The 20,061-nt window shown below is 40.0% G+C and overlaps 8 protein-coding genes and 2 non-coding genes across 10 annotated transcripts; 4 read left to right on the plus strand and 6 right to left on the minus strand.

The window, feature by feature from the left end:
- Positions 1 to 553: 553 nt before the first annotated feature.
- Positions 554 to 2,813, plus strand: VTP21DRAFT_4215 (uncharacterized protein; the record flags this gene model as incomplete). The annotated part of the gene is made up of 4 exons (XM_069394602.1): positions 554 to 718; positions 783 to 1,029; positions 1,109 to 1,341; positions 1,410 to 2,813. 4 exons carry the CDS (start codon positions 554 to 556, stop codon positions 2,811 to 2,813), a joined length of 2,049 nt encoding a protein of 682 aa, XP_069255823.1.
- Positions 2,814 to 4,215: 1,402 nt separating this feature from the next.
- On the minus strand, positions 4,216 to 4,291 carry VTP21DRAFT_t16. Its single transcript has one exon. It is a non-coding gene; the product is annotated as a tRNA-OTHER (tRNA).
- Positions 4,292 to 4,372: 81 nt separating this feature from the next.
- VTP21DRAFT_t7 lies at positions 4,373 to 4,456 on the plus strand. Its single transcript has one exon. It is a non-coding gene; the product is annotated as a tRNA-Leu (tRNA).
- Positions 4,457 to 5,872: 1,416 nt separating this feature from the next.
- Positions 5,873 to 6,675, minus strand: VTP21DRAFT_4216 (uncharacterized protein; the record flags this gene model as incomplete). Its single annotated transcript, XM_069394603.1, has 4 exons — positions 5,873 to 6,175; positions 6,234 to 6,417; positions 6,495 to 6,579; positions 6,642 to 6,675. The coding sequence occupies 4 exons, from the start codon at positions 6,673 to 6,675 to the stop codon at positions 5,873 to 5,875; spliced, it is 606 nt and encodes a 201-aa protein (XP_069255824.1).
- A 130-nt stretch (positions 6,676 to 6,805) lies between these two features.
- VTP21DRAFT_4217 (uncharacterized protein) lies at positions 6,806 to 7,883 on the plus strand (the record flags this gene model as incomplete). The annotated part of the gene is made up of 5 exons (XM_069394604.1): positions 6,806 to 7,076; positions 7,137 to 7,242; positions 7,305 to 7,447; positions 7,506 to 7,620; positions 7,688 to 7,883. The coding sequence occupies 5 exons, from the start codon at positions 6,806 to 6,808 to the stop codon at positions 7,881 to 7,883; spliced, it is 831 nt and encodes a 276-aa protein (XP_069255825.1).
- Positions 7,884 to 8,112: 229 nt separating this feature from the next.
- VTP21DRAFT_4218 (uncharacterized protein) lies at positions 8,113 to 9,155 on the minus strand (the record flags this gene model as incomplete). Its single annotated transcript, XM_069394605.1, has 5 exons — positions 8,113 to 8,427; positions 8,484 to 8,624; positions 8,693 to 8,862; positions 8,917 to 9,021; positions 9,086 to 9,155. The coding sequence occupies 5 exons, from the start codon at positions 9,153 to 9,155 to the stop codon at positions 8,113 to 8,115; spliced, it is 801 nt and encodes a 266-aa protein (XP_069255826.1).
- Positions 9,156 to 9,256: 101 nt separating this feature from the next.
- VTP21DRAFT_4219 (uncharacterized protein) lies at positions 9,257 to 10,925 on the minus strand (the record flags this gene model as incomplete). Its single annotated transcript, XM_069394606.1, has 6 exons — positions 9,257 to 9,396; positions 9,457 to 9,834; positions 9,896 to 9,958; positions 10,031 to 10,332; positions 10,400 to 10,613; positions 10,676 to 10,925. 6 exons carry the CDS (start codon positions 10,923 to 10,925, stop codon positions 9,257 to 9,259), a joined length of 1,347 nt encoding a protein of 448 aa, XP_069255827.1.
- A 1,053-nt stretch (positions 10,926 to 11,978) lies between these two features.
- On the minus strand, positions 11,979 to 16,033 carry VTP21DRAFT_4220 (uncharacterized protein; the record flags this gene model as incomplete). The annotated part of the gene is made up of 7 exons (XM_069394608.1): positions 11,979 to 12,419; positions 12,496 to 12,584; positions 12,657 to 13,974; positions 14,043 to 14,240; positions 14,294 to 14,566; positions 14,630 to 14,763; positions 14,830 to 16,033. 7 exons carry the CDS (start codon positions 16,031 to 16,033, stop codon positions 11,979 to 11,981), a joined length of 3,657 nt encoding a protein of 1,218 aa, XP_069255828.1.
- A 614-nt stretch (positions 16,034 to 16,647) lies between these two features.
- VTP21DRAFT_4221 (uncharacterized protein) lies at positions 16,648 to 17,839 on the plus strand (the record flags this gene model as incomplete). The annotated part of the gene is made up of 2 exons (XM_069394609.1): positions 16,648 to 16,896; positions 16,976 to 17,839. 2 exons carry the CDS (start codon positions 16,648 to 16,650, stop codon positions 17,837 to 17,839), a joined length of 1,113 nt encoding a protein of 370 aa, XP_069255829.1.
- A 402-nt stretch (positions 17,840 to 18,241) lies between these two features.
- On the minus strand, positions 18,242 to 19,797 carry VTP21DRAFT_4222 (uncharacterized protein; the record flags this gene model as incomplete). The annotated part of the gene is made up of 10 exons (XM_069394610.1): positions 18,242 to 18,271; positions 18,333 to 18,362; positions 18,424 to 18,621; positions 18,692 to 18,762; positions 18,817 to 19,006; positions 19,064 to 19,213; positions 19,277 to 19,358; positions 19,413 to 19,519; positions 19,574 to 19,635; positions 19,695 to 19,797. 10 exons carry the CDS (start codon positions 19,795 to 19,797, stop codon positions 18,242 to 18,244), a joined length of 1,023 nt encoding a protein of 340 aa, XP_069255830.1.
- Positions 19,798 to 20,061: the final 264 nt, after the last annotated feature.

A 20,061-nucleotide genomic window follows, 5' to 3' on the forward strand; every position in this document is an offset into this window, starting at 1 on the left:
TATACTTGCCATAGAACTCTTAATAGCTGCTCTGTTCTCATGCTTTCACACCTTTTTTACCCGCGTTATTTTTTTCTATATTATTTATTACATACTTTTTAGTTACAGTTTAGTTTCTTGTCTTCAATGCTGACACGTTAAGTAATAAAAGAATTCTCTGCGTTTGTGGCTTGTTCAAGAAATTTCTCTTATTTCATTCCTGTGTGGAACTATTCTATCTTGCCTTGCTCTATCTCTTCAAGTCTGCTCACCTAGGCTAATTGCATTGAAATTTGAATACCTTCTCGCATTTTGTTTTCGCATGGTATTATTTCCCCTATTTTTCTAGCATTATATTTAGTTTCCTTCATAGCTCCTTCAAGCCTTTTAGGGCCATTGCCCTTTAATGACTGCGTCAGCTGCACATAGAAGAGCCAACTCACCGCCCTCCCCTGCTCTTTAAATTGCCTCATACTATTTTTCCCTCTCTCCTCTTCAGCTACCCCCGAATCTTCTGCACTAGTTTACATTTGCACCTCACTCTGCCCTTTTTTACTAATTATCTCCATTCTCGATGGCTGCTCTTCCTCCCAATTCGCGCATGGTACTGGGTGGCTATGGCGACCAGAAGAAACATGCACCAGCAGTAGCATTTCGACTAACCAAAGAAGCCTTGGATGCAATTCTCGATGGACACAAAAATAACATATCTATCAAGGTCCAACTTGGGAAGAATGGGGTTACTATCACTTACAAGGGAGCTTTAATTGAGATTGCTAATCCTGGTTTATATTTTTATAAAGGTTCTCACGGTTGGGTCTCAAACCTTCCACATTGCAAGCGTGGATGCCATCACACAGCCGACAGATTTGTACAAAAGCGCTACATTGCAAGGGGACCAACGACTAGACTTGACAGCGCGGATCACACATAAAGCCACGGTGCGGAGGGAGCTCAGTGCTGGCCTTAAGGATCGGTTCAAGAGTCTGACCCAGGCTGCGGAACAAGAAAAGCATGCTCGACAGTCAGTGTTGCTCGACCCGGCAGAAAGTGAGATCTCCCGCTCTACCTTCTCCTTCTATCTTACATCTGTGAGAAATGCTTAATTCATTTCCAATTCCTCTACTAGTTATGGCAGAAAAGAAACGATCCAAAGCGCAGGCTTCGCGGAAAGCACGGCCAACTTCTATTATTCCACCAACGGTGACGGTTACTGCACCCCTCTCCAGTCCAAGCCAGCTGCAGTCCTTGCGTAAGCGTGTACTGCAGTTCCTAGCGCTCTCCAAGTCGGCAAGCGATTTCGATATGATCATGAGTAAAACCTACTCACGAAAAGATGATTTATTGGCGATCCTCAACTCAGTATGAGTTTAATCTGTCATGCTGCAGCTCTTTTTTTATTTACATCCTTCTTTTCTATGTGCAACTAGGTGGCGATCAACGTTGGCTATAACAAGTGGACACTTAAGCCCCAGTCTTATAAAGAAGTTGATTACTATTGGCGAGTATATACCACTCATGATCGCGAACAAGCCATCCGAAATGGGCGCAAAGCGTTCGAGAGTCTAAAACTTCCTCCTGATGCACCAGAGTGGGCACTGCTTGAACCACCTGTTCCTTCGCCTCGTATGGTCCCACCGGCATCCTATCCTACTAGTACATCTGGCACCTCGACACCTGCCGTCAAAAGTAATGAATCCACGCCAGAAAGTGCGGCCTCTAAGCGAAAAACTTCAGGGCGGACCGCTAAAGGGACCAAAGCTAGCGCATCAAAAACTAAAACAAAAAAGACGAATAAAAAGGAATTATCCGAGATGGAAACGGACGCGGCGACGTCTACGGCAGGCAAAACAGTAGCAGCTTCACAATCAAGGAAGGCGTCCGGTGCAAACTCTTCCGAAGAATTGAGTGGGAGTGGTAAAAAGCTCAAGGGAGCGGACTCCCTGACCGGTGTTCGAGATCATTCTCGCAAACGCCAGCCGGCGGGAGGAGGAGCAGCAGCAATAGATTCCACTGATTCCACTCCGCCAACTCGACGAGTCAACAAGCCCAAATCAAACGATATCAAACCAAACTCACTAGAAAAGAAAGCGTATATATCACCATCGTCATCGTCCCACAGCATCTCCAAGCGAGAGATCCCGCGCTCCGTAGCTGATTCCATGTCTTACAGCAGGCAACACTTATCCCCACTTGTGGGAGAACTGTCAGACACGGGAACAAAAGCTCTTAGCCAGTCAAATCGAAACGGCCATACCCGCAGCACAAGTGCAAGCTCACTCTCCTCACCTGAAACGGCAGCCGCTGACCGCAAACGAAAAGTCGACACCGGCGCAAAGTCAGACACCACGCGCCCCTATAAAATCCCCAAGCGTAATGGTGGCCAGGTTGCAAATGAGCTCAAAATTGTGGACAATCTTGACGCGGTGTCCACATCCTCTTCCGCAAGCAACAGCGCTTCCACCACTCCCCTTCCCCGAGTAACAACTGTTGCGGAACTGCGCTCACTGCACGAATTATTCGCTGTTAAATACGCCGAGTACTCTGCTCTTAATGATCGCATTCAGCGCGAGCGACCGCAATTGGACGAGCTTTCTAAAAGGCTACAGCAAGCGCCTGCTGGTAGCGCAGAATACTCTCGAACTTTACACAAGATGACAGACTTAGTTCAGTCTCTTGGCATACGACAGATGTCAGCGAAATATATGCGGCTTCATAGAGAGATCGAGCGGATGAAGCGTGAGATTTGGAGCGCACATGAGCAGCTGTTCAAAGATCACCCGCATCTCCAACATCTTCAGCAACAGCAACACCATCAGCCCTCGGCTGCATGACGCCTCTATCAAATAGGTGCGATACTCTGTAAAAATATTGAGAATGGAAATATATATTTCTATTTACAATGCCATTTATTACTATATAATCATTTATTTTATTAAACTTGAAAATTTCTACCTGAACTCTTTAATAATATATTTCCCTTTTATTTCACTTTATAATTTTCACTGCGTTTGGATCATGCCTCTCATAAACTCTCACCAGATAGATCACTCAGTTAAATATTTACAATGCTGGGCGATAATGAAAAGGCTACTTTCCCTTGGCTATATGCCGCTGGGACGCCCTGATAACTGAGATATCCAAACGTACATGTATTCTGGAGATTGCAAGTTAGTTGCCTTGGTATGCTCGAATAATTCGAAAAAAAAAAATAACGAAGGCTAGATTTCGCATTGTGTTATCGTTACGTGGTAACTCCGTACAATCTCAATTCTATTGAAGGCCCTAGTATGCATTGACCACATTAGTTGTCATTCAAATAATACTTTGGCACGCTAGTATTTTAAATGAACGGGGCCAATACCCATCACAGGCAAAACTTGGCCAGTGCTAAAAAACCATTGAGGGGAAATTTCGACTGGTAGGGGTGCAGGTACTGTTGCGCAGATAATGGCTCAAAGAAGAAGAAATAAAATGAAAAAAGTGTATAGGGAAATGCAGATTGTTTGTATGTGCAGACCATTGCATGAAAAAGGGGGAATGTACGATCAATGCGGGTACGATCCATAGATGCTGAAACGAACAAGTTTCAATTGGAATTTTTATTAGGAAGAATGTTGCGAGGATGGTATAACGGGGTATACTTCTATACTAAAATAACCCAAGAAGGTTCTACATGATTAACTCAATACGATTTAAGTGTTAGATAACAATGTTATATGAAAAAATATATTTGAGATGACTATGAAAACTACTAGGCTGAATTGTATTTATTTAATTTAGATATTTTTCTTTTGAGATTAAAGGATCTTTTATTGAAAAGTCTCCTATACAAGTTAAATGAAAGGATTATACACTCTCTACCATTGCTTACATGTATTGCTTGTTTTACTGATGTCTACCAATATCAAACTATTAACGAAGTAGCTTAATACTCGATTCCTAGAGTATGTCCAGCACTATTAAATTTAGATATTTTTTTTTTGATCAATCAATGGAAACTTTTATTTAATTTCCATATATTACATGAAGTTAATGTCAATGGACTTAACGAGATATAGGTCCTTGATCGATAGACTTTCAATCGATATGCGTGTATCGCAGTTGTCGTGAATAGCATGTACGTGAAACCGATGTAATCTTTTGTACTTATCGTAAGGGCGGTCTTTTTTTCAATAATCAAGACTCAGCTTCTGATCAAGTGGATAGCAGTCACAAACTAAGAGTAAGTGCTGGTGGGGGAAGTGGGATTCGAACCCACGCCGTTCACATCGGCATCCCAGGGATAGTCCACTACACTAACCCTCCCCCCATTAAATTTAGATATTATTAATATTTCGACTGCGCCACATTTGCAAATACTAACATTATTCTGTGAAACATTTTTTGTAGAGGTGATATGGTCGAGCGGTCTAAGACGTTAGACTCAAGTTCTAATCTGCGTAAGCAGGCGTGGGTTCGAATCCCACTGTCACCAATTGTTTTTTCCAATTTTTTTTTATATTTTTATATACTAAACGTAATGATTTGGAATTTATGCACACAGGCTATAAACTTATAAGTATAACAATAGCATAGGCAGTAGCGCTAAGATATTCAGTTCAAAATTTTTGTTTATTTAAAAATCAACTTTTTTGACTATTTCTAATCAGAACTTTAATGCAGAATTGGCTCCGAGCAGAACGATTCGTTTTACGACAAAGTTCTGTGAGAGGCTCCGTGTTTGATATTCTGAATGTTTTTGTGCCATCATCGTTAGTCACCCTCCAGACACGAACCCTCACCACCGGAGCATACCAGACTGTGGCTGTTGCATTAATTCCAAGAGATGGAATAATTCCTTATGCATTTGTATCTAATTGCTTGTGACGAATACCTATTCTCAACCTGTTCCACACCCATTCAGTATCCTGGTGCTTATTTGAGAAGGCGCAATATACCTCAAAAGTTTATCCCAGCAAATGAAATTGTTTAGCTTGGTTTATTATCAACTTTCACAAGGTTTATTATGTGCACACAACCACAGATATTCGCATTCTTTCTTTAGCACTTATGGCTTTTCTCTCTCACCTCAACACGCCTAAACTTCTTAAGCCAAAACAATAGCCTTCCTCTTCTGGTTCGCTTCTCTGCGTTTTTTTCCTTGGAATATCGGTTGCTTCTCTCCCCTCTCGAGAAAATATGCCAGGCTCTGATCTACATCTTTAAATATTTTGTTTAAAGTGCTACGCAATCTTTTCTCCAGCCTGAAGTTTTAGCGCACTGCAGTTTACATTATCGGCTCCTCTTCAACAATTAATGAACATAATGAACACCAGGGCCACCGCAGTTCTTGTAGACCAATTTTCGACAGAGTCCTTTCTAGAAGTGAACCAAGAGAAGAGGAGAAAGGCAACGATACAGGAACGCGTGAATCATCGTGCTTTTATAACCCGCACTAAATGTAAAAAGAGAAAACATAAAGGGGGGAAAGAAAATATCCCTCCTTTGCCCGTGCAGCATATCTGCCTTCCGCGACCCAAACTGGTCCCAGTACTGTGTATACTGGAGCCGACTCGGCTAGGTCAAGGGGTTCGAGTGCTCAATTCTCGTCATGGTATGAGCGGGAAAACCTTACCGAAAGGTAGGCTGGCTAATGTCTTGGTCGAGTGTTCACGCTAGATTTCTATTATCATGTTTAACTCGACAACATTCATTCGTTCACCCATTCTATTTCACATCCAAAGAAAAGTTTATGCATTTTTCTTCATCCATTGCAGGAACGGGTCGGGACTGGTTTATCATGATCCAAATTGTAGGCTGTAAATATCGATTATCATTTATGTATGATCATAATAATATATGCGTTTAATATCTTCAAAATATAAGCTATTTTGTTTTATAATTCTAAAACCTATTTCTGCTTATCAGCACCCCTCTCTAACTTGTCAATTACCACACTTGTCACCAGCTCACGTAGTCGTTCATCCTTTTCTTCCTCGCCCACGCTAGCAGTCATGATTTCCTCCACACGGTTAAAGAATGCACTTCCATTGGGTATATCATTTTCTTCGCCAGTTGCGTTTTCATCATGATTGACTTCTTCATTCAAATGTGAATAAGCTTCTGTGATCTGTGGTGGGACCTCCTCGCCTGTCTTGGACCTTAAATATGCAGCAGCTTCTTCCCAGCCTTCTTCAAATGCAACCACTGCAGCCTAAATAATAAACTGAGTTAGAAAGGTCGCAACCTTGTATATCGCGATCATATCCTACCGTTTTTCCTTCTGAATTCTTAACTGTAGGATCCGCTCCAAATTCCAAAAGCATTTCTGCCATCTCTTTCTCCTCTGCAACATAGAGAGGTGTGTCTCCGCAGTGATCGCGTTGATTTACATCTGCTCCACGCTCTATGAGGAACTTAACGAGTTCATAGTGATTGTAGGAAACTGCTGCTTGTCTAAAACCAATAACAAAATAGCATGGATTAAAATTAACGAAGATATTGTAGTAGTCGGATTAATTCCAATACTTTACAGTGGCGTATACCCAAAGTCATCTTCAGCATTTACATCTATTCCGGAATCAAGAAGCTCCTTAACTCGATCCAGCTTACCATCCCCTATACTCTTATAAGAATTGATGGATACTTGCAATTCACGGAGAAATTACGATTAGTTTTACCAGCAGCCAGCCAAATATTATCTGTTGTTGCCATTGTCCTCTGATATTTTTGAAATCGAAGAAACTAATTTTAATAGTTAAGCAAATATAAAATAACGGTCACGATATTTTCAGATCGAAAACAGCTCGAAGCCTAAGTTAGATAATCTTCAGCTCTCTCCATAATGGACACTAGCAAAGCTGATACGCCAGCGTTTACATTTGATGTCTTTAAGCGCATCCAGCCAAGTGAATACATTCGCCGCTTTTTGGAACAGCAAGTACGCCCAGATGGACGTCCCTTAAATCGGTTTAGAAAGACCGCGCTTAACACCGGCACAATCACAACTGCCGACGGATCGGCAGTTGCGCGGTTAGGTGGAACTACAGTTGTATGTGGAATAAAGGCTGAAGTTGCAGAGCCAAAAATTAATAAACCAAACGAAGGATATCTAGGTATTACTCAACAACGTCCAATGGCTTTTGAAGTGATGTTTAATGCAGTTTATCTTATAGTGCCAAATCTGGAGCTATCACCAATATGTTCGTCCAAGTTTAAACCCGGTCCACCTATGGAGCAGGCTCAAGTAATGAGTGAACTACTAGATACAGTATTTAAACAGTGAGTCATCAATAAATTGTAAGAGACAAAGTTCGAAATTAATATCGATTGTTCATGTATAGGTGCTCAGTGCTACGATTATCAGACCTTTGCATCGAGGAAGGAAAAGCAGTATGGGTTCTCTATGCAGATCTTTTGTGCTTGAATTATGATGGAAACGTTATTGATGCGGCTTTAATTGCGTTAGTTTCTGCTCTAAAAAACTGTAATACCTATGCATATTTAGTGAATATATATAGTTTATTAATATGCTGTCAATTTAGTGCGACTTCCCAGTGCAAGTTATAACGATGGTTTGGTGAAGGCAACTGAAGATCGTCCCATCCAAATTCAATTGCAACGGATCCCTCTTTCCTCTACTTTCGCTTTATTTGAGGGGTATGTCTGACCCGCTTTTTATGATAGCAATTATCTAGCACTATAATTTAATTTATTGATATTACAGGCAATATCTGCTCAGTGATCCCAATGAGGCTGAAGAGTCTATAACCGAAGAGATGATAACAGTGGTGGTGGATGAGCGTGGCCAGTTGTGCCACGTGCGTAAAACGGGCGGCTTAAGCACAACACCAGAAATACTTCGGCAATGTATTGAAGCGGCAAGAAGCCGGTATTCCGAAGTAGAAAAGATTCTTGCATAATATTTGTAAATAAAAGTTGTTTTACAACCATGGTTGTAGTGAAAGGACATTTTTTTTCTCGCATATAAGTGAGCAAATTAAGCCTACTATAGAGCTGAAAGATTCTGCGCAAATTTTATTTCATTAGCAATCAAAACTTGGTCTTTATTCTCGATAAAAAGCAATAAAAATTTTTTTGGAAAAAATCATAAATAAATATTTGAAAATCTGCTAGATTAATTCAATGTCTCTAGCATGCTATCGCTAGCGCAAGTGGTCCTCCCTTAGGAGATTTGACTACACCAGCAGAATATTGTGGCATGAACACACGTCTGAATTTGGACGTAGAGTTGCCAATACTACGGTGCCGGACATATCCGGACATAAACACAATGCTTCCTGCTTGGATACGTACAGTCACTTGTGAGGATGATTGAGCATCTGTAATAGGAGGATAGAGTTTAGCGAGCCCACGATGAAATTGCGAGTATTCATCAAGATTATTTGGAGTCACATCTTCGCTATACTCTGAGACATATGGTTCAATGAATAGCGTGCCATTATTCTAAAATTTCTAGATTCAGTACAATTTTATCAGTTCCTTAACCCGCGAAGTATTACCTCATCAACATCGTCAAGCGCTATCCAGCAAGAAATTGAAGGAACAACACTTGATATGTTATCCATATACTCTGAATCCTGGTGCCACGCAAACTGCGCTTGAGAACTCCTAGGAGGTTTGACAATATACTGCTCATTAAACTAAAAGATTTATTGACAAATTGTATAGTATAATATGAAAGAACTTTATAATCATTATCGGTATTTACCAAATATACATTTTCAAACAGCAAAAACTGCTTGGCAATAGCAGGAATTTTTCCTAAAAGCAGTGATATAACATCTCTATTAATTTGTGAGCGCATGTTTACGTAGGTATCACGATTTGTCTTGTAATCTTTATCATCGGGAGCATCAAAGTATCCACAGGAGAGTGTCTCTGCATTATGATGGTAAGCGAAGCATTCAATATTACTTTTGATGAAGCATTTACCTATAACGCATCCCATATCGCAAAGTAAGTCGCGATCGTTGTAAACAAAATTAACTAATACATCGCATTCATCGCGAAGTAGTTTGATTTCTGTTTGCGAAAGAACTGTTTATTTGAACAGAGATGAACTATAAGTTGAAAATAAGGAAGTCATCAAAAAAAATAAGACCATTCTCGCAAATCGCATAGCCTTTCGTGTGGAATTGGTGAATTAGAGAATTCGAGATCCTCATTTTCATATATACAAATTTTTACATTAATTTAAGTCTAGGATTCCATTACTCTTCCTTCGATAGAAAGTCACAATTAAAAGCCACAGAATGGTTTATTTCTCCTATATCTAATACACTGGAAAATCGCTATCTATCTCTCGAGACCATTGTCTTAGTCCTCCGATAATATCTTTTGATATAATTCCAAATCTTCTCAAAATATCGACTGCTAATTGTGAATCATTTCCCAGACGGCATATTACATACACTATCAATATACAGTTAATAAAAGGAAATTTGTAAATATCTTGAATAAATATTAGCTTACCTGGCTTCGACTCATCTTTTATTGATTCTCTCACCTCGTCGATCCGAGATTCAAGCTGTTTTATAGGCACATTCACACTGCCGTCCAACGCACATATTTCATATTGCACCTTCTCACGCACATCGAGCAACAAATGAGGAGATGTGCGGTCTTTGTTATATTCTTGAACCGTAATACGATCTTGTGGTGACAAAACTGTTATATCAGGCGTTTTGTCGAGTGCACCTCTTCCACAAAAGGCTACATAGTCAATAAGGCTGCGTTGTGTGGGATTCTCACCACATACACTACAATCATGTCGTCGTGCGCGTAACTTGATATGCCGGAACATCGGTGCGGTGGTAGCGGAAAATAGAAGTAGCCATGGCTGCACCTGGTCTAAAGATTTATTATAATGAGAATTGAATTCTACTCTGACGAGATAAAACGCTAAAATAACCTTGAATTTCAGCTAAAATTTTGATTGCTTCTAAGGCTTGTAAGCATCCAATGATTCCCGGGACTATAAAAATAACAATGAAAATATATCTTATTGATACAGTAGTGAATCAATTCCCATAAATTATTCACATACCAACTCCAAGGACCCCATTGTCGGAACAATTTTGAACTGTTTCTGGAGGAGGTGGGGTAGGGTATAAACAGCGATAGCATGGCCCACCCTTCCAGTTATATACAGTAAGTTGACCTTCAGTGCGAAGTGCGCTTCCAGAAACAAGCGGTTTTCCAAGCATAACACATGCATCATTTAAAAGGTATCGTGTTGCTGCATTGTCGGTACAATCGAGGACAAGATCATAAGGCTTTATAAGATTGAGAGCATTTGAGCTGTCGATAAGTAAATCATGAACATGTACTGTAACAGTTGGGTTCAGACTAAGAAAAAATTATATTTAAGTTAGTTCTAGTTGAAGAAATAATGTTAGGAAAAATTGAGTATTACTCTTCAATTGCCATCTTTGCAGAAACGACCTTCGAGATACCCGTACGAGATTCTCCATGAATAATTTGGCGATGAAGATTGGATGTATCTACTGTGTCATAATCCACAATTCCAATTTCTCCCACACCCGCACCAGCAAGATAAAGTGCAGCAGGGGCACCAAGTCCCCCTGCACCGACAATGAGTATCGATGCTTGACGTAATTTGAGTTGCCCTAAATATAATGTTAGCTAGCCGATATTTTAAAACGAAAAGACAGTATTGCAATAAAAAAACCTTTCATTCCAAATCCATCTAGAATTAATTGCCTCCCATATCGCATTATCTCCTCCTTATTTAATCTATTTTCTCCTTTGCTCATGCTACTCTTTTCTATGCCTTCATTTTTCCTGGATTCTGGGAGCAAAGAGGATTCTACATTGCCGATTTGTAGCAGTTCCTTTAGCTGTTTATTTTCTAATTCGAGCTTTGCAATCCTGGCTTTAAGCTCATCTATTTCATCTAATTTTATCGTATCTGAAGACATCGCTTAAAGAGTTTTTAAGTGTGGCAATTATCTCTACAAACAAATGCTTAAATGCAGCAGTCACAGTCAATTTGACTAACGAATTGCCACACCGCAATTGCATAATTACAAATATAAAGTATATCAATCGCTCAAATTATATCCAGACATTAAAAAATAGTAAAGTTCGCTGAATGATTATAATAATCATTGAACAATGTACTACACACAGTATTTTCAATAATGTATTCAAACCATAGTTGAAGGAGAGAAAGCATAACATCAGAGGGATTAAGACGAAGTAAATATGCACATTGTGAATATCCTATTAATATACACATTATAAAAATTGGAATTTGTTCTCTTGTTTACTGATACTTCGTGTGTCCTTTATAGCTCACAGCCGTTTCATCATGCTTACATAGAACTTGTTGATATACTCCAATTCTATATTCTTTCACTCATCTGCTCGTTCCTATAATTCCTCCTTATTCTAAAGAATTAAATTTGCCTTGGTTCCTTAACTGTTTCAGGTCAATTTCAGAACTCCATGAAATTAGCCTATAATTCGCAATGCCCCTATTGAATGCTCATTAATTATTTCTTCTATTACCTGGAGTACGCATAAATTAACCCTTTCCAAGGATTTATGTATTTTCAAGGTCTTTCTTTTATTTAGCATTTACTAATCTGATTGTATGAAAGAGATGATTCTCCCCTACAAAACTTGTTCACGGAAAAATCCTATCGGTATCTAACCTAGGGGAACTTAATAACAGGTACAAGATAATTAAATACAAGGTTTGGTCTTTGGCATAAGGCTTTTGCATATATTTTGTAGGAGTTGTGACAATTGGAACTAGTATCATATTATCTCATTCCTTTCTATTTCGAGAAAAAAAAAAAAAAGACTGATGGAGTATATGATTAAAATATATGAAATATTATATAAAAAAGTACGAGGATAGGTTTAAAATGATAAAATTCTAAAGAAGGGAAAGAATAAAAAAGAGGTCGTGAATTTCTATATCTATGCACAGATTTCTGAATTTTATTTTATAAATACTCTCGCATTTAAGCCATATCTTCATCCTCTTCGTTGTGCTGCGATCCCCCCAATAACTCGTCTGCTTCATCAGTTTCTTCTCTCATCCTGTCATATGCTTCCTCCTCACTACTCGAGCTGGGTGCCTCACTGACATCGCTTCCATATTCAGCCACTTGGGGAGAGCCTGCACGATCCACTGGAGTTGATAGACTCAAATGTCGCGTACCCATGACACGTTCTGTAGACTCGGAACGACTACTGCTAGTGGACAGGACCAAATCTCTCTGTGCCTTATCGTCTTCAGTCTCAGCATCGTCTTCATCCTCGGTCAATGCAAGTGAAGAGCTTGCAATTGAATTGGCCGGAGAATTACGAACAAAATCGTCGTCAAACCGAGGTTGCGTGACTTTAGTTGGCTGTAGCTTTGATGACCTTCGACGATAAAAAAGTAGGTATGCTGCCGAACTCTACAGGTAGGAAAATAACCAATTTAATATTTTAACATTCAACCTATAGAGCTGATATATTGACTAATTTTCTTACCTTTATCTGATCTCCATCTACTGGACTAACGTGAGAGTCATCAAAATTATACCATTTTTCTTGCTCAGAATTGAAGGCATAGGCAGTGTCTAATATAAATAAAATGATGGTTGAGTGCCACAATTAAAATAGATATAAACATTCCTGCTTGATATATTTACAATGTCCGCCTCCTAATCCTCCGAAGTGATTGGAAACAGCAAACAAGTCATAAACTAGCCCTTCGTCTTTTCTGACTACTTTTGAGGTAAGATCAAGCCCTGTAAGTGGGAAATCAACAAATGCATCGATCTTGTCACGGTGATATCGCGTATGACTAAACCGTTTGAGGTGAACTACGAGTACTTCTGGGAGCTTCCAAAGGTCAAATTTCTTGGTTGCCTGACGATGCTCTCGGCAACGTGGGCAATACCACAAATCGTCCTCTCCAAGGCGTTCTTCGCGCATAAATTCGTCAACGCAGTCCTGCAGAGTAACCGTAGAGCGTTTCTGCACTGTGAGTTCGGGTGAGCCGGTCTGAACAACCATGTCGTCCCAGCGTGCACGGCCGATTACTTGCTTTTCAACTCGGACATAGGCATTCTCTTCATGGAAAATTTGACTAGCAATGGCTCGAGGCCACTCACAGACTAAGACATCACCTATTTTCAATGCACGGGTTTGTCCACTTTCCATTCCGCCAGAAGCCTCTTCATCATCTTCTGATCCGGTAGTCGCTGTCATTGGAATAGGTCGTGGGTATATTTCGTCATCATCCGAGAGATCTGGGGTGAATCCATTGGTTAAAGCCTCAACAGGGGTGGCGGCAGCAGCAGGAGGAGAGGTCACCAAGTCCATTGCATCCTCGCGTAAATGTTCTCGCAAATCAACAAGTTTAGAGCCAAGACTGTAAGAATTTGGAACAATATGCTCTTTTGTATAACTATAGCTTAGCCGGCGTCGGTTTGAAGTCCCAACCTTCACTGAAAAGTAATGAGATGGCATCTTGTTTATCTCTGCGTCCTCTTCCTCAAGCTCTTCCTTCCCATTTTCGAGCGGATCATTTTCGACTTCATTAACTGCATCTTTTGTCTCCATTTCTTGATCATTAGTTACAATTGCTTCGTCTGTTTTATCCTTGGTTTCAATTACTTCGGACAAATTCTTAGTTTCCTCCATAATATTTGCCGTGGTGTATCGTTGATATTGCTTAAGTATTTCCCTATATATTGCATCCGGATCGGCGGCTGCTTTTGCGTCTAGCGCGATCATCATCGGAATGCCAAAGAATTCGTGAGGCGAGTGAGTGTAATGGCTTGAATTTTCGCGCGCGTATGTATTAGTAACGGGGATAACAACGGTTTCTCCATTACGGTGTGTAGGGATTTTGCAGGGAAGCTGATAAATATAAATCGTGTCGGTTGAACTAATTTCAGCCACTTGCTCTGAAGTATGGTAAACTTTGTAGATGCACTTTCCATAAACCTCAGTAGTAATTAGCTAATATAAGTATAAGTATGGTCAAACACCCAGCAATCCTAATACAATCATTTTAGTTGTATACGTACCGAATCGGAATCAATTGATAGTTTTTGGGCCAAAGCTTCGTGGAGCTGCCTAATGAAAGCACCTTTAGGTAGAACTAGAGACATTTTTGTAGGCCGAGAGAACGGGTCGTAAGGGACATATATAAATGACAGTTTCGTTTTTTTGCTGATGGGTAGAGGTAGACTCAAAAACATGAAAGGATCAAATGTAACCGAGACCTTATAAATAACGCATAAGTTTATATTCCATTAAATAAACTCGATCGGTTTACCTTCTGGCACTCAGGGCACACTAGCGTACTCTTATATTGTCCTTGGAAAAGGTCCACAATTATACTATCGTTTCGCGCTTTGTGGAATGCCCATGATTTTGACGCTATCTCTTCATCAGGAGTTCCTTCTGGCCAATCTGGTATCTCGATATAAGGCTTCTTACGTATGCGATTCAGGTCTTCATGTAGGCCATCAAGCAAGAAAGCAAGTAGCTCTTGCGAGTCTTGTTGCTGATACCCGACAAATGAAGGTGCGAAACGACCAATCGTAAACTAGCAAATTAAAATAGTTAAGGTGAGATAAGCATATATTCGCCTGGACTCTCCTATATATACCTTGAATTCTCGAGGAGCAAAACTAGAGGCTGTTCCACTCCATAATTTCTGGATAAGATTACCATAAGCCTCCGCTACTTCACCCCGCATACCAAGCGGATTATCGGGATTTAACTCTTGCTTATATTTGCCAGCTAATCGCGGAAATGGGCCGGATTTAGATATTCTAAAGGTTGAAATTAAAGATTAAGATTACTTACATAAGAAATACTGTGTCAGCTCTTTTGAATTGCTTAAACATTGCAATGCAGAATTCATAAAGCAAGTATTGCCTAAATTTTGTAGCCCAGTGATCCCACGAGGTTTTGAAGGCGGGGCATTGGATTCGGGTGTAGGACCAAACGCAGTTGTACTGGTAGAAACAGTAGACGAAGAGAGAGGTGTTGAGAATGACGACGTAAAAGGTGAGAAAGAACGAATAGAGGAGAAAGCGCCCCAATCAATGGATGGAGCAGAATCATTGCTTGAAGCAGAGTCAATACTATCGCTGAGCCATGTACCATCTCCATTTTGAAATTCAACAGCAAGGCTTTTCTCGAGCTCCAATCCCAGTTCTTCAATAGATTTTGAATCATCCTGTTCGGCTATGCGTGTTGCCTTGGCAAGGTGGTCGGCAGAGATGGTACTGGATTTGATATCAAAACCATCGGAAGTTATCCTCCACAAGCGGAAAGCGTTACTACCCATTTTGCTCGCAATAGTAGCTTTTAATTCTTCGATTGTCGCGCGACGCGACACGGTCACTTCAGGTATTTCATCGTTAGGTGGAGTGGGAGGTAGCGAAGTTTCCGAATCGGTTAATTCGGAATTTGTGGGTGATACCACGGTAAGAAGTTGGAACTGGGGAGGATAAAGCTCTACAATAAGCGTTGGGGTAAATGTGCCAACTGAAATGACCTTGCGAGTCGTGGGCGGGTGATTACATCCATACCAAGCTACCAGTTTGTCCCACCCCTCTTTTGGCAGTAAAAGAATATCCGTGTCAGTGATAAGCCCAGGTCTCAGCTTACTATGACTGGAGCCCTCGAAAATGCTTTCATTGCTAATGGCTCCTGGGAAGGTACCCTGTGCTAAAGCAGTTGTGGCATCGCTAGAGGATGATGCGCGACGACAATACTGCTTCCAACGAATAAACCATTTCTTATCAAGCAGATACCACTCCTCTCCTAATGCGAGCGGTTTTTCCATAAGCTGTTTGATTATGGACAGTTGCTCTGATGGATGCGGCTTATCGTTTACTGTAGATGAATCTGCTAATGCCCCATTAGCACTTGGATGAGCATCAATATCGGCCTGAAGACAAGAAAATTCCGCTGGAGGTGGCGAAACTCTCTGAAGATCGTCGGAACCATCGCCAGAGGGATCTCGTGATCGCTTTTTTTGCAACATAGGTTGCGAGTCCATTATGGAATTGAGAAAAAGAGAAAAATAGAGAAATAGCTATACAAGAAAAGAGGAAATCCAAGGAATTTTCTTCAAGTTTTTTGGCGTATATATTTCGTAGTAATAGCCTTCTTTTTTTCTTAAAAATTTACAGAGGACATTCGGCGACGGTCTTTTTTAATAACACTAGTTCAACTTCCACTTTGGAACTGAGCAAGTCGGCAAAAAGAAAAACAATATCTGAATGCGTCAACAAGTTACGTCACCACATATCGTTCGGAAATTTTCCTTAACATTAATAGACATGAACGGTCGTTGTATTATTATATTTTTGGCATAGTAGCTTAAGATTTTGATAGATTTGTAGATTTCAAAAAGAATTGTAGAGAATAGCAGAATCATTTAATATACGTTAATAATCACTTTTACTTTCTTATTTTCACGCGAATATTTAACTAATACCGAGAAGTCGAAAAATTATCGGCTCACCACACGAACCACCAATCGATGCGTGAATCGTACCACCAAATCGATTAAATAAGAACAGAAAACAACCATTTCGCCTCTCTCTCTCTTTTATTCACAATTCCCTTCCTTTTTTCTTACCAAACTAGAATCATATACGCCCATTCGTAATGTCGGCTGATCATAAGCAAGACCTCGAGTTCTCCAATGCTTTGCACGGCAAGGCTGAACAGAAAAACTTCATCTCTATTACTGGCTCGAAAAACCAGGAGTTGCACAAAGAAGCTGTGAGCTCGTATGCCGATTTCTGGGACGGCAAGGATCCCACCAAAGAGACTGAGGAAGAGCGCGCTGGTAGACTGTCTCAATACAAAAAGCTTACCAATACGTATTATAACATCGCTACTGACTTTTATGAGGTATTTATTTGCTTATTTACTTGCAAAATATACTTCATCATCTCGGTGAATTAATGATTTATTTCCACGCTTTTTATAGTATGGTTGGGGCCATTCATTCCATTTCTGCCGATACCATGTTGGAGAAGGATTCCAACAAGCGCTTGCTCGTCATGAGCACTGGCTCGCCCTTCAGTTGGAATTGAAGCCTGGTATGAAGGTACTTGACGTCGGCTGTGGTGTCGGCGGTCCTGCACGTGAAATCGGTCACTTCACTGGCGCATACATTGTCGGGTTGAATAACAACGATTATCAGATTGAACGGTGTCGCATGTATGCCAAGAAAGAAGGCTTGGAAAATAACTCTGAATTTGTCAAAGGCGATTTTATGAATATGCCTTTTGAGGACAACACATTTGATGCAGTGTATGCCATTGAGGCAACTGTTCACGCACCATCCCTTGCAGGAGTTTACAGCGAGATTAAGCGCGTTCTTAAGCCTGGAGGCAAATTTGCATGCTATGAGTGGGTCATGACCGATAAATACGATCCAAATAATGAAGAGCATCAGCGTATTAAGCGTGGAATTGAGCTCGGTGATGGAATTGCACAGATGTGCACTACCAAGGATGCTGTAGACGCATTGAAAGAATCCGGGTATGAGGTGGTCAAATGTGAGGATCTTGCTGATCCAAACGACCCTATTCCTTGGTACTATCCAATGGCAGGTGAATGGCGAAAAATCCAAAAACTACCTGATATTATCAATGTACTTCCATCGACTGCACTTGGTCGTTTGTTCACTCAAAATATTTTGCGTGTGCTTGAGGCGGTGCGACTCGCTGCACCAGGCAGTGTCAAGATTGGTAGCATGTTAGAAACGGCTGCAGACACTCTTGCGGCAGGCGGCAAGCTTGGCATCTTCACTCCGATGTTCTTTTTCCTTGCGAAGAAACCTGAATAATCCGTGGTATATTCCTAGACTCCGCCCTCTTAATCATTTGTTACTATCGTTCAGATAGGAGGGAAATCAAAATGTTTTTTATTTTCTTTTTATTCATTTGGTTATGTACAAGGTCTACTTAAATTTTTCCCTAACACACTTTTATTAGTTTTCTATAAATAATAATTACCTTCCCCTAGAGATTTTAAATCCAGTTGTTGAAATATGAAAATCAGATAGGTTGGCTACTTAAACAATTAAATAAAATTGAATATACACGGAAAAATACTCCTAATATAAACCACAACCATGATAATGCGTCGGAGTATAGCCTAGATTTTCGGGAGTGTATAGATATGAAAAATTGCATATTATAATCAGCAGGGTAGTATAATCTCGCTTATGTTGTTACAGGAGAGTATATTATCGCGAAGAACTTATATCAGATTCGTCCTAAATGTAGTTTGCAATTTAGTCAGATATTTCGATAGAGCCATGAACAGGATAAGATTACCAGAAAGAGGTAGCACCATTTGTCAGCTGCCTAAATAAAAGTTCACCCGTTTAGATATTGGCTTGATTGATTAAATATGATTTGAACCTACAATTCTTCGACATCTAGTGATCTCACATATCCTTTTCATGCACTTATCTTCGTGTAATTGCTCATCGCCCTCATGTTGCAAAAAATAGAGTTGTGTTGAAGGCATAAATGCCCAAGTTGCTCCAAGAGCAGGTCGAGTGTTTGTCCCGACAAAATTGCCTTGTGTTGGGCGTCGAACACCAACAGCACCATTAACGAGCTAGGAGAGGTCGAAAAAAAACACGGTCATGTTGCATGTTCCATCATTAAATCGAATGAGATATTCCCACCAATATTACAATATTACGGTCCAAACAAAGATCCTGCAGGGCTCTACCGGCCATTGCCATAAGCGCATGTCCTAAAAAATTTATCAATTTAAATATTCTATATCTCTATACAGCATATCAAATACCTTGACTTTGTGAAAAAGAGAGTAAGGGAGCAAACACAGTTGAAATACAATCGATTACTATCAAACAAAGGTTGCCGTAGAAGCCACTCTTTTCACTCAAATTATCTCCAATCGCTTCAATAACCGCAAGGAGGGAATACGCGTCAAAACACTGTATATGGTGTATTCTCGAGAGGATATTTTGTGTCGTCTAGACCGTTATTAGATTAGAATTGAAAATCCAAGTAGAAGTTAGTGGCAAACTTACTAATTCTGGCTCTCTCAAATTCTTAAATTGCTCTGATGTGTTTAACAGGGTCTCCAACCGATTTGCTGAAAAACAGTTAACGGTGTCAATAAACATCGCGGTGGAATATGGTCGTGTAATTAATGTATTCAGAAGAGTATAAAATGCTAGCTGATAAATGAAAAATATTCGTTATTTAAGCATCTAATCGTTACAATATTTCAACTCGCTTACTTGAGTTTTCCCCGAACCCGATGGTCCAGCAAATTCCGAAATCTCTCCAGCCAAAAGCCCTCCTTCAAGAATATTGTCGACTCTATAAAAAACGTAAGCTCATTATATTTCACTTGATTGTCAAAATATAGCATACTCTCGGCAACCGGTTGAGAAATATTCCTTTTCTTGCTGCCACGAATCACCCGTTACTACGACGGCACTACATTCTTTAACTGCCAAACTAATAAGCTCTTGAACATACTTAAGAAACCATTGTTAGGAAAATGATTATATTAGAAAATTGTTTTTAATCACCTCAGGTCGAATTACTAGTTTCGAATAGATATCTTTTTCTTCTCTGAGAATTAAATCTCTATCTACTTGAAGAATTAAATTCTCGGATGCCAAGCGGATAATATATAAAAAAAAATTTTACCACTCACTATACCGATTGAAGCAAGCTTCTCCAGAACTTCATCCCAAATTCTGTCTTTCAAATTTTCTTTAGACCTCTCTAATACTCTTCGTAATGTCGGCATGTTGGATATGGAGTTAATATGTGGCAAAACATAGTTTCATGGAAACAAGCCACCATTAGTACTAAAATAATGTTCAGCAATAGTCATCCAGAGCCAAAAATGTGTCATTTTGGAGTATTACTTGATCTCTTTCAGTTCATTCATCTTTTAGCCTTAGCTCTAGTTTTCTCGCAAGCTGTCATAATAGGTTTTATAATCGCAAGCTTGATGGTTTTAAATTTGGGATATTTACAATTGAGTATATCCTGATGATCAAAGCACGTA

Source organism: Calcarisporiella thermophila (assembly GCF_041956535.1).
Source record: "Calcarisporiella thermophila strain CBS 279.70 unplaced genomic scaffold VTP21scaffold_2, whole genome shotgun sequence".
Classification (NCBI taxonomy): domain Eukaryota; kingdom Fungi; phylum Calcarisporiellomycota; class Calcarisporiellomycetes; order Calcarisporiellales; family Calcarisporiellaceae; genus Calcarisporiella; species Calcarisporiella thermophila.